This window comes from Eschrichtius robustus, chromosome 4, assembly GCF_028021215.1.
Source record: "Eschrichtius robustus isolate mEscRob2 chromosome 4, mEscRob2.pri, whole genome shotgun sequence".
In the NCBI taxonomy this organism is placed as follows: domain Eukaryota; kingdom Metazoa; phylum Chordata; class Mammalia; order Artiodactyla; family Eschrichtiidae; genus Eschrichtius; species Eschrichtius robustus.
In genome coordinates, this window is record NC_090827.1 from 78,887,525 (window position 1) to 78,902,508 (window position 14,984).

The 14,984-nt window shown below is 40.5% G+C and overlaps 1 protein-coding gene across 3 annotated transcripts in view; it reads left to right on the forward strand.

Annotated features, from left to right (window-relative positions):
- Positions 1–1,092: 1,092 nt before the first annotated feature.
- Positions 1,093–14,984, forward strand: part of SCFD2 (sec1 family domain containing 2) — a 399,917-nt gene continuing 386,025 nt past the window's right edge. For all 3 annotated transcript variants that reach the window (XM_068542982.1, XM_068542983.1, XM_068542984.1), the window contains exon 1: positions 1,093–2,050. In XM_068542982.1, coding sequence (XP_068399083.1) covers positions 1,213–2,050 — 838 coding nt within the window. In that variant the 5' untranslated portion in view covers positions 1,093–1,212. The remainder of the gene's footprint in view (positions 2,051–14,984) is intronic.

Consider the following 14,984-nt stretch of genomic DNA (forward strand, 5'->3'; position numbering starts at 1 on the left):
ATTTATTCAACAAACATTTATTGAATACCTGTTATTTTCTAGTGTTGGGGATACCAAGCTTCTAGCGCACCATCTAGCAGAACAGATATGTTAAGGAAAACAGGTATGTTAAAACTTACCCCAGATATGGCAAGTACTTAGCAGAGGTGTAAATTTTTCATGGATCAGGTAATATATCTTATTAACCACTGTATTTTGGAGCCTAGCTCAGTGATTACACTTAATAAGTGCTTTATAAATACTGATTGAATGAACTGAACCTATAAGACATTCTGGGCTCAATCTGTTGACTTCATTGTGCAGCTGTTTAATGTTCTAAGCTGGGACAGCTGGAGAGAAATTGAGAAATCATGAAGGTTTTTGGTGCCATTATAACGCATCTGGCTTTATTCTGTAGGCAACTGGGCCAGGAGAGGATTTGAAGCAGAAAAATGGTTGAACAAGCTTAGCTTACTAGGAAGCAAACTGAATGAAAGGGAGAAGAGATGGAAAACTGGGAAATGATGGGGGGTAAGGGTCACTGCTATTGTTCAGTTGACCGAAGACGGTGGATTAAGGCAGTGAGAGGAAGGATGGATGAGGAGAAAGGGCTGGATTCTAGATTTCTTAAGTGGATCAAGAGTTAGTGCCAATGAGATGAGGGAAGGAAGATGGAGAAAGCGAAAGCGAAACCGTTATGTCTGTTAGAGGTTTGTGTCCAATAATGTATGTGATAGTAATGTATAAACTATGAAACATCACACAGCAGTTGGTTGTTTTTACCTTCTCTGGCTGCTCTTAGTTTTGCTGGCAACACATCACTTTTAAAGAGATGCGTTCAGATCCAAGGAAAATATCATATTTAGAATTATGTTTTATCATTCCTGAGATTTCTCAAGGAGCAGCGAAGATAATCCGAGCAGAGGGAGACGAAAAGAAAATCCCTCAGCTCTTTCTTAGGCAGCTCCTTCCCACTTCCCCGAACTTTCGAGGCACCCGGGAGCCTCGGAGCCCCGCCCGTTTATTCCCAGCCCTCACCATTCTTCCGCGACGTCTCCCCGCTAGCCAATCACGCTCCGTGACGTCATTAACATGAGCCCACACTGGATGAATCGGAGGCCATCCCACGTGTACTGTGTTGACTGTCAAGGTCTCCCGGAGCGCAATTCCTGGAAGCTGTGAGTTCTGAGGGAAGTTCCTGCGCTCGGTGCCCTGAGTCTGCGAATCCCCACCATGAGCACCCTAGGCGTGCTGTCCTTCACCCAGCAAGCCTGGGAGCAGGTTCTGGCCAAAGTGAAACGGGCCGTGGTCTACCTGGACGCCGCCTGCGCCGAGAGCCTGCACTGGGGCTGCGGGTCCTCACGGCTGCTGGAGGCGGTGGGGAACTCTGCGTGTTACCTGCGGGAGTTCGAGCCCGCCGCAGTTGGTGGCGGAGCCGAGCAGCCCAAAGCGGTGTTTGTGTTGAGTTGCCTGCTGAAAGGCCGGACCGTGGAGACCCTACGGGACATCATCTGCCGCAGTCACTTCCAGTATTGTGTGGTGGTCACGGCTGTGAATCACGCAGTCCACCTCACGGCTAATCACGTGCCGCCGGCGGCGGCGGCTGAGCTGGAAGGGCAGCAGCCAGTGTTCGAGCAACTGGAGGAGAAGCTGTGTGAGTGGATGGGCAACATGAACTACACGGCTGAGGTGCTGCACGTCCCGTTGTTACTCGCATCTGCTGCTCCCCACCTTGCCTTGACTCCAGCTTTTGCTTCCCTTTTCCCACTATTACCCCAGGATGTGCATATCCTCAACCGTGCCCGACCGGACAAGAGGAGGCTGGGAAACCTGGCTGAGGTGGATGCCACTACCCTAACCCCTGAGCTGCTGCTGACGATTAGGTGCCTGGTGTCCGGCCTCAGTTCCCTGTGTGAGCATTTAGGGGTACGGGAGGAGTGTTTTGCTGTAGGTTCCCTCAGTCGGATCATCGCTGCAGATCTGGCCAATTTTGCTCCCGCCAAGAACAGGAGGAAGACCGCCACAGGCAGGGCATCAGTGGTCTTTGTGGACAGAACTCTGGATCTCACAGGTAAGTGGCGTTTGCTGTGGAAGGCTTCATAACCGCTTTCCAAAGTGCTGGGACTTTCATTGATTCAACATATATTTTATTGACCTCTTACTATGTGTCAAGTTGAGGAGTCAAAGAAGAGCTAGATGGACACAGTCCCTGATCCCACAGTTTATCGTCTAGAGGGGGGATACAGACAAGCAAATCAGCAATTAAAATCAATTTGTTAAATGCTGTCTTGGGTAAATACATCCTCAACGTGCACTGCCCTTTTAAACAAGAACAACTGCATCTAGCCCAGAGACTGGAAAACCAGACTTATGCTAACATGGAGGAGAGCTGTCCTCCACCTGGGAACCTTTTAGAAATGTGCAGATATCAGTATTCACAACAATCCTTCATAAGAAAGCTTTAAGTTGTTGGAGAAGTATTAACAGGTGAACAAGTGGAGGTAACCTGTACCACAAAACACGAAAATATTACAGACAGTTGGCTTTCAAGTTTCTTTACATGAGTGTTAACAAATGAGGCTGAACTTAAGTTTCACCAGAAAATGAGGCTAAACAGAATTGTAGAAAATATCTACAATTGTATTTAGCCTCATTTTCTGGTGAAAATATTTTCAAACGTTTATTTATTCTTAGCTCTCATTCTATTGACGATTGGGTAATCCCAAATTGTAATAATATTTATACACATAAGTAACAAATGTTACCCTTAAAATAGGTGAAGAGAAAACATTTTCTGATATTTGACATGTGCATTTATTTTCAAAGGTCAACTTTATTGTTCTCTAATTAGGTAGATGTAATGCTGCTGGTAGTGTAGGCTGGCCACACCCAAGTTCAGGGAGAATAATAAGGAAACTGACATTGGTAAGCATTCCCTTCAGTAGGTTAAAAAACATGTGGAATGAAGTTAAAAAACCACAACAGGTGCATTTGAATTTTTGACCTTATAAGATTCATTTTCAGGTCATAAAATAGAAAGTAAGCTAAGTGGTAATACTGAGATGTAAGCTTAATTATGCGGCTGGAGTAACCAGGTGCTCAGCCTGTCAGTGTGATTTAAATAAAAGTAATCATTGTAACTAACACCCCTGAACTCTTAGAGGATTAAAAACACCTGATGAGTGAGTATATGCTTGTTGAGTTTTTGAGTGCGTGGTATGTACTGCTTATGCTTCTATTTCTTTTTGCCCAAAATGTGACATATTGTTTCATAATTAATCAAGGTCACATATTTTTGTGTCCCCCCCCCCCAAAGACTCCAGTTAGGCAAACTTTAATGTCCTGGCCATCCAGCATCATAGCAACTACTCCTTTACATATTATGCATCTCTTCCTTGTATATGACTCTTCTAAATACAGAAAAAACAAGGTAAGTGTAGCTTCTTGTCCTCTAAAAGCTTACAATACAAAGTAGTCAAGAATGATTTAGAAAATAAGGGCACTAGGAAGAAAAAGTTGCCATTCAGCACAATTATTTTATACTTTCTCTGTCTTCAAGCCTCCAGATTTCCCTCCCCATGTTCACCCCCTCAGCTTTCTTGCTTTTATACAAGCCATCAGGAAACTTCTGTATCTTCTTATCACTAAGTCTACCAACCTTTTTACCTCTGTACCCCACATATTTTTCTTTCCTTCCTTTATATTAAAAGGAGATGTACTGTCCCTGCTACTATCTAGTGCCAACTTTTCCTCCTTTGCAGACTAGATCTTTTCCTTTTTCACTTCTCTCATAGGTTTACTTCTTTCAAATACCCTCCCCTTTCCTAGATCATCATTTTTTTAAAAAGTCTTTTCTACTAGATTTTCCCCATCAATATACACACAGAATGGAACATCTCCTTTCTTGACCCCTCAGGCTCCTCCAACTTCAGTTTCATTTTTGCTCCATTTTTAGCAAAGTTAGAAACTTGTCTGTACTTGCTATCTCTACAATCATCTGCTTCAGTTTTCCCTTGACCTCAATTAGGCTGTTTGCCCCTCAGTACTCCTCAGAAACTTCCTTTGTCAAGATCACTGGTGGCCTCCATGTCACCAAATCCAATATTCAATTATCAGAATCCATTTTACTCAGTCTCAAAGCAGCATTTGTCACAACAGAGTAGAGGATGCAAATAGTTTAAAAAAATACAAATATTAAAGAAGTACAGAAGACATACAGATCATGCAGTTTCTTGTGTAATCCCATCAAAACATAAAATTGACGACATGTTATTTGCTTGCTCACAACCCTCCCATCACACCCACTATCAAATCTAAGTTCCTTAGCACGGTTTGCAAGGCCATACATCATCTGCCTGTGTGTACCTATCCCACCTCATCCCTTACTGATCTCCCCCCACACACTGCTCTCCTGGCATGCTGGTCACCTTGCCATTTCTCAACATGCCAAGTATGTCCCAGCCTCAGGCCCTTTGATGTTCTTGTGCAGCTCAGCTTGGAATGCTCTTCCTTCAGGTGTCTACATGGTTTTGTCGCTCACTTCCTTCGAATCTCCACTCACATGTCTCCTCCTCAGACAAGCCTTCCCTGACCACTTTCTTTAGACACTCTCTAACCCCTTACCCTACTTTATTTGTTATAGTCTTTACCACTACCTAACATGTGAATTGATTGTCAGTTGCCTGTCTCCTCCCATTTGAATGGAAGCTCCTGAAGGGAGGGGCTCTATTTTGTTTACTGTTTATTTTTTTTATTTTTTTATTTTTAAAGTTACTTGCCTTTCTTTTATTTATTTATTTATTTATTTATTTATGGCTGTGTTGGGTCTTCGTTTCTGTGCGAGGGCTTTCTCTAGTTGTGGCAGGCGGGGGCCACTCTTCATCGCGGTGCGCGGGCCTCTCACCATCGCGGACTTTCTTGTTGTGGAGCACAGGCTCCAGACGCGCAGGCTCAGTAATTGTGGCTCATGGGCCCAGTTGCTCCATGGCATGTGGGATCTTCCCAGACCAGGGCTTGAACCCGTGTCCCCTGCATTGGCAGGCAGATTCTCAACCACTGCGCCACCAGGGAAGCCCCGTTTACTGTTTATTAACTAGCACTCAGAAGAGTGCCTTGAAAATAGTGGGTATTCAGTAAATATTTATTGAATGAATGGATGAATGAACAGGTGAATTAAAGGTTGCTGCCAACTAGACTTTCATTGAGGTTAATATACTTACTTTTTCTGATTGAAAATACTTCTGAGATTCCTAAGTTGCATCACTAGTCCTTCACAAATGCAGCTGGGCACACATTTGCTGAATATTCTAAAATTTGATAATTTGGGCCCACAGTAGTATTTGAGAAAGGAAATAATAATATTAACTAATCATATTTATGTGATTATTTAATGGATTAAAATCACTTCCACATTACCTTATTTGTTCTTCTCAACAAATTAGGTGAGTTAAGTATTATTTATCATTTCAAGAATAAAAAATTGAGGCTCTGAAGTTGTTCTTTACTGGAAAAAAGAAAAGCAGAAACATTAAGTCGTAGGCCAGATGTGACAGGATTGCTCCAGTATTTCTATTAGTGTCCGAGGTCAGCATCTTTTGTTTTCTGAATTGTCAGAGTTAAGTGCTCACTTTCTTTGTATTTGTTTAGGATCCTTCTGCCAGTAGGTGGGCTTCCAGGGTGTGCTTTAAATTGGTGAAGGTACTCATTAAGCAAACTGGTGTGGGAGAAGACATTTTAGGTAGATGAGACCATGTAAAAGAATATTTAATGTTAAAAGGGGCATTGTTCAAAGGGAGCAAATGGGAGGTTTCTCTGGGTAGATTCAAGGCAACAGGTAAAGAGAAGGAAAAATTCATTTACTTTGTCCAGGGCTTAGGAGGAACCATGAAAGTATTGTTTTCAATAGAATGCCAAGATAACTATGCAAGCTGATGATAAAGCAATGAGAGTGAACCTCCCAGAAGTTCCTTGAGGTATTTCCCAAGTACATTTAAAATTATAAGGACTCTGCTTCCTTCCTACTTTCCTGAATAATTCAGTGGAAAAGCATCTAGGTGGGGCTAAGCAAGAAAGGTGTCCATGCAGGGAGGAGAGCACTACCAGGCCTGGGTGAGAGAGCTCAAGTTGGGTGAGATCTCCTGAGTGGGGAGAGGTGCCTGCACGGGGTGGTGGGTGGCAGCAGCAGTGGCCTGGTGGGATAGGAGATAAAGGGAAGCCAGAGTGGGTGGCATAAAGGGGTGTCCCTGGGGCCCAACATATTTACCTCTCTACTGGTGCATGGAACAAGTTTGATTTGTGGTCCCCTCTGAAATCAGTCAGCTTTGGCATAGTGTAGCCAAGAAAAGGTCCATGGTCTACTTCCCATTTTTAAATTATGACATTCTCTCCTTCAGAAGGGATCAAAATTCTATCTGGCTGGTGGAGGGTAGATTTTGGAGGATAGATACTAATTGGAACAAGTTTGTTACTATGTCCTAATAACTTATAAATTGAAGTTTTTTTAATGGATACCTTTTGGATAACCCTCCAAACTGTCTTCCAGATGGTCAGTTTAATGGTTCATTTATTTCAAAAATGTTTCAACATAGTGTTATTATTCCATATTGGTAATCCTCAGGGCTGGTTTTCAGTTGGTACATAGCTGTATTGTCAAACCTGTTTTTTAAATGCTAAAGTACTTCTGTACTAGCCAGTAAAGGGAAATTCTCTACTTGTTGAGAGTTACGTGTTACTGTTGCCTGGTGGAGGCGAGTGATAGGGCTTAGGAGCATTCTGGTGTGGATGCAGCTGACCCCCAGGGGTGCTGAGGGTGTGAGGCAGCAGAGGGAACTCATGCTGGTAGTGATGGTTGTAGAGATGCAGCACTTCTCCTCTGCTCCAGAGTGGCCCAAAATTGGATGGGGTGGTAGGGTAGGTGGTGTTGGTGGCATTATTTTTGGCATGGGTGCTTTCCAACCTTGATCCAGGCTCTGGCGTCCAGGAACATACCCGATCACCATGCTCAATTTTTTTTACTGATCTTTCCTGGATCCAACAAGCATAAGGAGCTGGGGAGCTCATGACTTGTTGTTACAAGAATTTACAATTTCTTTTCTTTTTTTTTTTTTTTTTAAATTTTTAGTGGAGTACAGTTGATTTAAAATGCTATGCTAGTTTCTGCTGTACAGCAAAGTGAATCAGCTATACATATACCAGTGTGGTTTCTTGCATCAGATTTTGGTTTAGACAGAATGTGGGGCATTGTTTAGCCAGGGATAGCTGTAGCATATAGATGATTACACCAACAGTTTCTAAAAATCAAAAGGTAATTGGAAATTATTGGAATGACTTGAATGGTTTGAATTTCAATTTAAATTATGTGACAGCAGTTTTAATATAGCAACCAAAGGGAAATACATTTTTAGTTTTTTATTTAGATGTTAATTTATATACCTAGTATATTAATTTGTTATTTGTTGTTAAATGTTTTAGATGCCATTTTTGATAATTTACCATTAGAAGATTTATATGCTTATGTATATATTCTTCTTGGATGTAAAACTGACACTACCAAAAATAACCTCCAATAGTTCATAAATATTCAGCAGTGTTAACATCATGCTTACAATTTTGAGAAATTTCTCTTTTTGTCATCATCTTTGCTGAAAGTAATATCACTTTGTCTAATAGTTGGGTTTTTTTTTTTTCAGTAAACATTTATTGAGTGCCTACTATGTGCCAAGCGTTGTTCCAGGTCTAGGGAAACAGTGGTGAACAAGACAGACAAGCTCCTTGCTCCCTTGAAGCAATTGATAAGCTCTCAGGGCTGAAAAATAGAGAAAGTTTGTTGCAATTGTTTGAGAAGTAAATGGCCACCAGTGTCTGTTGCTATGATTTTGGCATACTTCTACCATGTCTAGACCACACAGAAACTTGTGTCTCTGCAGAGTGCTTCAGGCATGTTTGCATAGGGGATTTAAATACAGCATTCTACGGACTGTTCTGTTCTAATTTGTTTCAAGGGACAATTAAAAAGGTAGACGTGATTTATGAATCTCGAAAAGTTTGAGTCTGGTTTTCTTTCCATTCTTTTCTGGCTCTTGAGATCGACTAGAGAGCTTTGTTGATAGTCTACAAGTTCAAGATCAAAAGTTAGGAGGTGGCGGTAACTCTGGGAATTAAATTTCCTTTCTTGGTTCAATTCTTCTGAATTTTAGTTTCATGTAAACTTTTAAATTAAATTTAGTCAGTTAAAGGTTAACTCCCAATCCAATGGGTGGTTCTTAATCCTGGGATTATGGTATACTTGTGCATTTATATTTGCTTTAAGGTGTGATTGTATGTTATTTTGTTAAAGTCTTGAAATTTGAGACTATTAATAGTGGGTAACATTTGAGAGCATACTACTTTTCTCAGCACTCTACATATATAAACTCCTTTAATTTTCATAATAATTCTTTTATAATTATCCCTATTTCACAGATGAGGAAACGGAGACATACAGGAGTTAACTAACTTACCCAAGATCACACAGCTAGTCAATGAGAGTCAGGGTTTGAACCTTGGCAGCTTGCTCTAGAGCCTGTGCTCATAATCTCTCTCATATGTGAGCCTATCATCGTCCTGGTTAGTAGAGATGATGCTGATATGGCCTCTAGAAGCTAGCAGCTTCCGAGACTAAACACAGTTGTTGGACGCTGGTGCTGCCTTAGTATTCAAAAAAGTGACTTATTCTTTCCTCCCCCATCTCCTCCAATCTGATTTTCCACAAAATGCAAAATAACCAACTAATATCTTTATTTTAGGGTTCAGAGGATACTGTTTAAAATAAGCATAGGTATGAGGAACAATTGAGAAGCCATTTAAGGCTCTGACTAGATTGCAGGTGTTAGATCCAGACCAGTATAATAACTTCAAGTCTTAGCTTAGTGACTTACTTGCTGTTTGATTCTCATTGAGCCTTTTGAGGGTTTTCTCATTTGTAAACAGGGGAAAAGAGTGACCTTAAAGTGTTGTTGGAAACATATGAAATCATCCATCCATTATATAACTAAAACAGTAGATAGTAGATAAAAAAGCGATAGGGTTTCCATTTTATTTAATTATTTTTTAAGCTTTTAAAAAATTTATTTTATTTTATTTATTTTTGGCCGTGTTGGGTCTTCGTTGCTGTGCGTGGGCTTTCTCTAGTTGCGTCGAGCTGGGGCTACTCTTCGTTGCGGTGTGCAGGCTTCTCATTGCAGTGGCTTCTCTTGTTGCAGAGCACGGGCTCTAGGCATGCAGGCATCAGTAGCTGTGGCTCGTGGGCTCAGTAGTTGTGGCTCGCAGGCTCTAGAGCTCAGGCTCAGTAGTTGTGACGCACAGGCTTAGTTGCTCCACGGTGTGTGGGATCTTCCTGGACCAGGGCTCGAACCTGTGTCCCCTGCGTTGGCAGGCAGATCCTTAACCAGTGCGCCACCAGGGAAGCCCGGGTTTCCATTTTAGATAGCATAGCTAGGGAAGACCTCTCTGAGGATGTGACATTTGAGCAGAGATTGACAAGAGAGAGGAAGCAGGCCATGTGACAGCCTTGGTATTGAACATATAAGACCCAGGGAATGGCAAGTGCAAAAGACCTGAGGTGGGAATATGGTTGACATGTTTGAGGAGGCTTGTGTGGCTTCCTTCGGCTTGCCCTGCAAGCAAGGAGGGCGGTGATAGGAGGTAATGTTGGAGAGATAGGCAGAAGGAATTCATTGTAGGGCAAAGTAAAGACTTAGAGTAAAAACCAAATTATGATGGGAAAGTTGGAGAGTTTTGAGCTGTGATGTGACATGCTCAGATTTACATTATACAGGATGATATATGCAAGGAGTAAGGGGATTGCAATAGATCCTCAATATATGGTAACTGCTACCACTATTTAGGTTGTGTAATAGGCATGAGTGGCTAGTTGCAGTAGCCTTAGCTCTGCCCCTCCCTAGTCGTAAGTCAGTTTCCTGATCTGTGAAATGAGGATAATAGTACCCACCAGAAGACTGAGAGGGTAAAATAAGTTAACATGTCTAGCTCCTAGAACACTGCCTGGTACATAATGGGGAATATGTTTATTAATACTTTTATTAATTAATGATATGCCTTTAAAATGATTTAATGTTTTATTCTTTTAAATGTATGTTTTCCCCCTAAGTATAAGACTAAGAACATAAGTACAAGAGTAATTTGCCATACATGTAACCCAGAAGAATTTTACTACCTGACCTGTTATCTGCCACTAAAGTAAGTGAGAGTTGGTTAGAATTAACCATTTGTCAAGAACTGTATTCTGTCATACCTAGAGAAAAAAAAAATGAAGTGCAGTAAGTGAAAGAGTCTTTCTGTATGATCCTGCAAGATCACTACAATTTTGGTTACTTAGGGGAGTGTAAAGAATGACATGGATGATTTTGATTCATTTCATAAATGTTTATTGAGCAACTTTTATATGCAGGCTCTGTGCTAGGTGATAGTGACATAAAGTCTCCCTATTCAGTGTGTCCTGGAGACTGGCAGCCTCAAGCCCAACTGGAAGCGAATTAACAATGCAGAATCCCAGGCTTCACCCCAGGCTTAAGCATCAGAATTTTAACAAGATCCTCAGGTGATCTGAATGTGCTGTAAAGTTTGAGAAGTGCAGACATAAAGATCAAACAGTCAAGACTCTTGTCTACGAGGAACTCATAGTCTATGAGGAAGCACAAAGCTTAGCAAATTCACGTATGAATGATACATGCCTTCATAGGGTTTAGGTACAAATATTCTCTTAAGGGGTGGCCATTTCTAGACCAGTGGTTCTCACATTCGAACCATCCCAGAAAGTCTGATTTTTCAAAGTGGTCTGGACAGAGGCTGGAACCAGTATTCTTTTAAAAGCTCCCTACGTGTGCAAACATGTAAGAAGGAGAATAGGTTGTTCTGGGAATTCTTTTTAGGTAATTTTTTAGTAGGCCTTAATGTTGGGATGAATGACTGAGGGAGAGGTAAGCGATCAGGAGGGAAGGGTGATAAAGATGATGAGGAAGGAGACTGGGGCCATGTTCCAAAGGCTTTAAATTTCATGCTTGGTGAGGAGCCATAATAAGTTTTTAGGCAGGCAAATTGCATGTACAGATTTTCTGTTGAATGTGTTCTCTGGTGGATGATGTGATGGATGGATTTATTGATTCCAAAGTGGGAACTGAGGGGGGATGGGTAGGATTTTGTTGTAGTTTTGCTTGCTTTTTTTATAGTCAAGTTTATTAAAGTATAATTTACATATAGTAACATTCATGCTGTATAGTGTGTAGTTTTGTCAAACAACATATAGTCATGCAACCACCCACCACAATCAAGATATAAGAGGAGTGCCATCACTCCAAAAAATTCCCTTTGTGCCCCTTATAGGCAGTCTCTCCTCTTACTCTCATATCTGGCAACCATGGAACCATTTCCTGTCCCTAGAGTTTTATCTTTTCAAGAATGTCATATAAATGCAGTCATATAGTGTATAGCCTTTCGAGTGGCCTCTCACTTAGCATAATGCATATAAATGCAGTCATGTAGTATATAGCCTTTTGAGTGGCCTCTTTCACTTAGCATAATGCGGTTTAGATTCATCCATGTTGTAGCTTCTATCAGTAGTTCACTCCTTTTTATTAATGAGTAATATTCAGGTGTATGGATGTAGCACAGTTTGTTAATTTGTTCATCAGTTGGGCTGTATCCTTAAAGTGTGTAGAGAGGAATAACATTGATAGCTGTCGGCTCAACTAACTCATACTGTGTGGTGTGCAGTGATTCTTTTTTTTTTTTTTTTCCAGTGATTCTTAACTGTTTTGAAATTAAGGAACTTTTTTATTGAGCAACTGGTCAAAGTTATGGATTACCTAGATAAAAGCATAGACTTAAAATATTTCTCATAAAATTCAACCCTCCCATGCATCCATAGAGGAGCCCAGCCTAGGAGCAATGGCCTCCTTGAGATAAAAGCAAGAAATACTAGAGGCTAGGAGACTATTGATCAGGAGACTATTAAAATATCTAGGTAAGAAATGATGTGAATTTATACCAAGTCAGTAATAGGAAGGATGAAGAAAGGAGTAGTTGAGTATTTAAGTGAGAGAATTAATAGAGTGGTGACTGATATAATGGTAGAAGATCAAGAAGAATTTGAAGACATGCCAAGTATTCTAGCCTGGGCAATTTCAGAATCCATTCACAGAAAGAGGGAGTGTAGGAGAAGATTTGTTAGGGGCAATATAACGAATGCTATGTGACTCTCCTATCTAAAATTACTGTGTGGTGAAAACTACTTACTGAATAAACTTGTATAAGTACTGCCTTATTATTCTCCTGCCTCCATCCCCCCAAAGTCCTACCTGGTATATGGCAAACTGAAACAGCCTTTTGACTAGTATGTATTATCTACTTTAATACATCCCCTTTGTACTAGATTTGACTGATATGAGCCAACCATAGGTAGTGTTAGAAATGGTAGTATTAGATAGTAACTAATAACTAACATTCCTTTAACCATCCAGATTCTAAATTGAATATGAAATAAAGAGTTGGCAGGCAGAGGCAAAAATACCAGTTTTATGGTGGATACAGCAAACATTAAAGAATGTGGCTTACATCTATGGGCAAGTGAGATTCCTAACACCAAATTCTTGGGTTGGAAGGTTTACCCACTCAGCATCAGGAGTGGACCAGAGCAAGTCTTTTTCCCTCTTTCCAAGGGCAGAACCTATCCTAGGCAGAGTGAGTAGAACCTGACAACCCAGGGGAAAAGTGATTGAAGGAGGTGAGGCAAGTTCAGAAATGTTATGCTAATTGTTGTCCTTCTACACAGAAGGAAACATCAGGAGCAATAATGAAATATTCTGTTCTTAGAAGACAGAAATGTCATCAAATACTGAAACATCTCAAAATAATGAAAGACGGTCATAAATATTCTTAAGAAGGAGTCATGGGGAATCAGAAAGGAGGTGAGGTGTTTTTTTTTTTAATTAAGATTTGTGTATTGTGTAGTTTTTTTAAAATTAATTAATTTTTATTTTTGGCTGTGTTGGGTCTTTGTTGCTGCACGTGGGCTTTCTCTAGTTGTAGCAAGCAGGGGCTACTCTTTGTTGCAGTGTGCGGGCTTCTCATTGCAGTGGCTTCTCTTGTTGTGGAGCACGGGCTCTAGAGCGCAGGCTCAGTAGTTGTGGTGCATGGGCTTAGTTGCTCCGCGGCATGTGGTATCTTCCTGGACCAGTGCTCGAACCCGTGTCCCCTGCATTGGCAGGCGGATTCTTAACCACTTCGCCACCAGGGAAGTCCCAGGAGGTGAGTTTTTGAATATACTAATTCCAAGAATCCAGTAGCCCTATCTCAACACAAAGGGACACTGTGCACAACCCCAAAATATCCTGTTTGTGAAATGTAGAGAAGGCTCTGTGTTTTTATCTTTAAGCCCTACTACAGTATGACTGAGCTCTTGTGAAGATGCCTCAATTCTTGCTTCTCACTTTATTCCTTATAAGTAGAGGCAAGTGAAGATGTTATATGCCTTATAATGATGATACTGGCACATACATTCACATATGATCCACAGGGTCATACAGGACTGCTAGTTTTCTGGTGCTGTTAACTATAAAAGTTTAGCCTTTGAAACAATTGGCTGAATTTAGGATCTCAAATACTGAGCTTCAAAGATATTTGGGTGTTGGTTGGACCAACTCTGAGTTTTTAGCTTGGTAAAATAGCACCACATTTTTGGAAGTTGCCTCAGATCACACAAGGAACTAATGGAGGATGGGACCACTAGAGCCCATGTCTCCAATTTCTTGTTCCTATACCCTCTTTAGAAAAGAAGGCATTGGGAAATAAACCATTCTCTGGCCAGACTAGACCCCATTGCTCTTGGCTAGATTAGCAGTTGGACAGGGAAAAATAACTGGGTTCAGGTTGACTTCCACTCTTGAGCGTCTTAAATAATATTTTAAAATTTCTATAATAACGGAAAAATTAAGCTCTCTGAAAATTTAAGTGTGATACAAATCTTGGCATTTTATTCATTTCCTAGAGGAAGAATCTGAAGTTACTGTGACATTGAGAGGCCCCAAATGCTTAGTCTATGTTTGAGTCATGTAACTGGCACTAATTAAATTTTAAAAATGTATATTGAACCCTCTAAAGCTGGACATGCAACAGACTGTATTCAGAGAAGAGCAGGACATGAGTTGAAAGCCTATGCCTGCTTTATCCTTCATTATCACACATGTTAAATACACATTCCTTTTGACTAAACCTAAAAAGTTGAGTAATCCTGCTCATGTAAATTTGGCATTTTGTTAATTCTCACATATAATATTTTAAACAGTTTCTGAAAGAGTGTGAATTATTTTTCTAATTAATTTAGGTCAGTCTCATGTGCTCCTTGCAGAAAGCATGGGGGAAAAAATTAACTTTAGGTAGAGTTTACATCAACCAAAGTCCTACCATTCGAAGATAACCCTTGGTAAAATTTTGGGATATTTATATGGGTGTATAGCATGTTTTTTCATTTCATTACAGCAGGAATATATGTTCACCATAGAAAGTTTAGAATCTATAAATAAATAGAAGAAAATAAAAATCACAATTTGAGAACTGCTTCAGTAAATATGCCATAATTTAAAAAAACTACTCCTCTACTTCTGAACATTTAGGGTGTTAGTATATAATATTTTAAGGAGGTAAATGATACATTGGTTCTGTAAAAATAACTATTAGCTATTAAACCTTAAGGAAAAATAAGTATGTCATGTCTTGACTTCTCATACTTGGAGAGTTTCAGGAGGACTGGATTAGTCAACAGTTTTAATTTGCCAAAGGTTTAATGAACTGAGACTTGCCAAAGACCCCTGCATTTAGCATAGGGAGGAGGAGTGAGTAGCAGCTAGATTGTAGGGGCTAAAGAAGTTAGGAAAGAAAGGCAGAACATATAGACTACTTGTTTGTACAATGTGTCTGTGAATGGCAGATAAAAATAAGAATAGCTTGGGGGC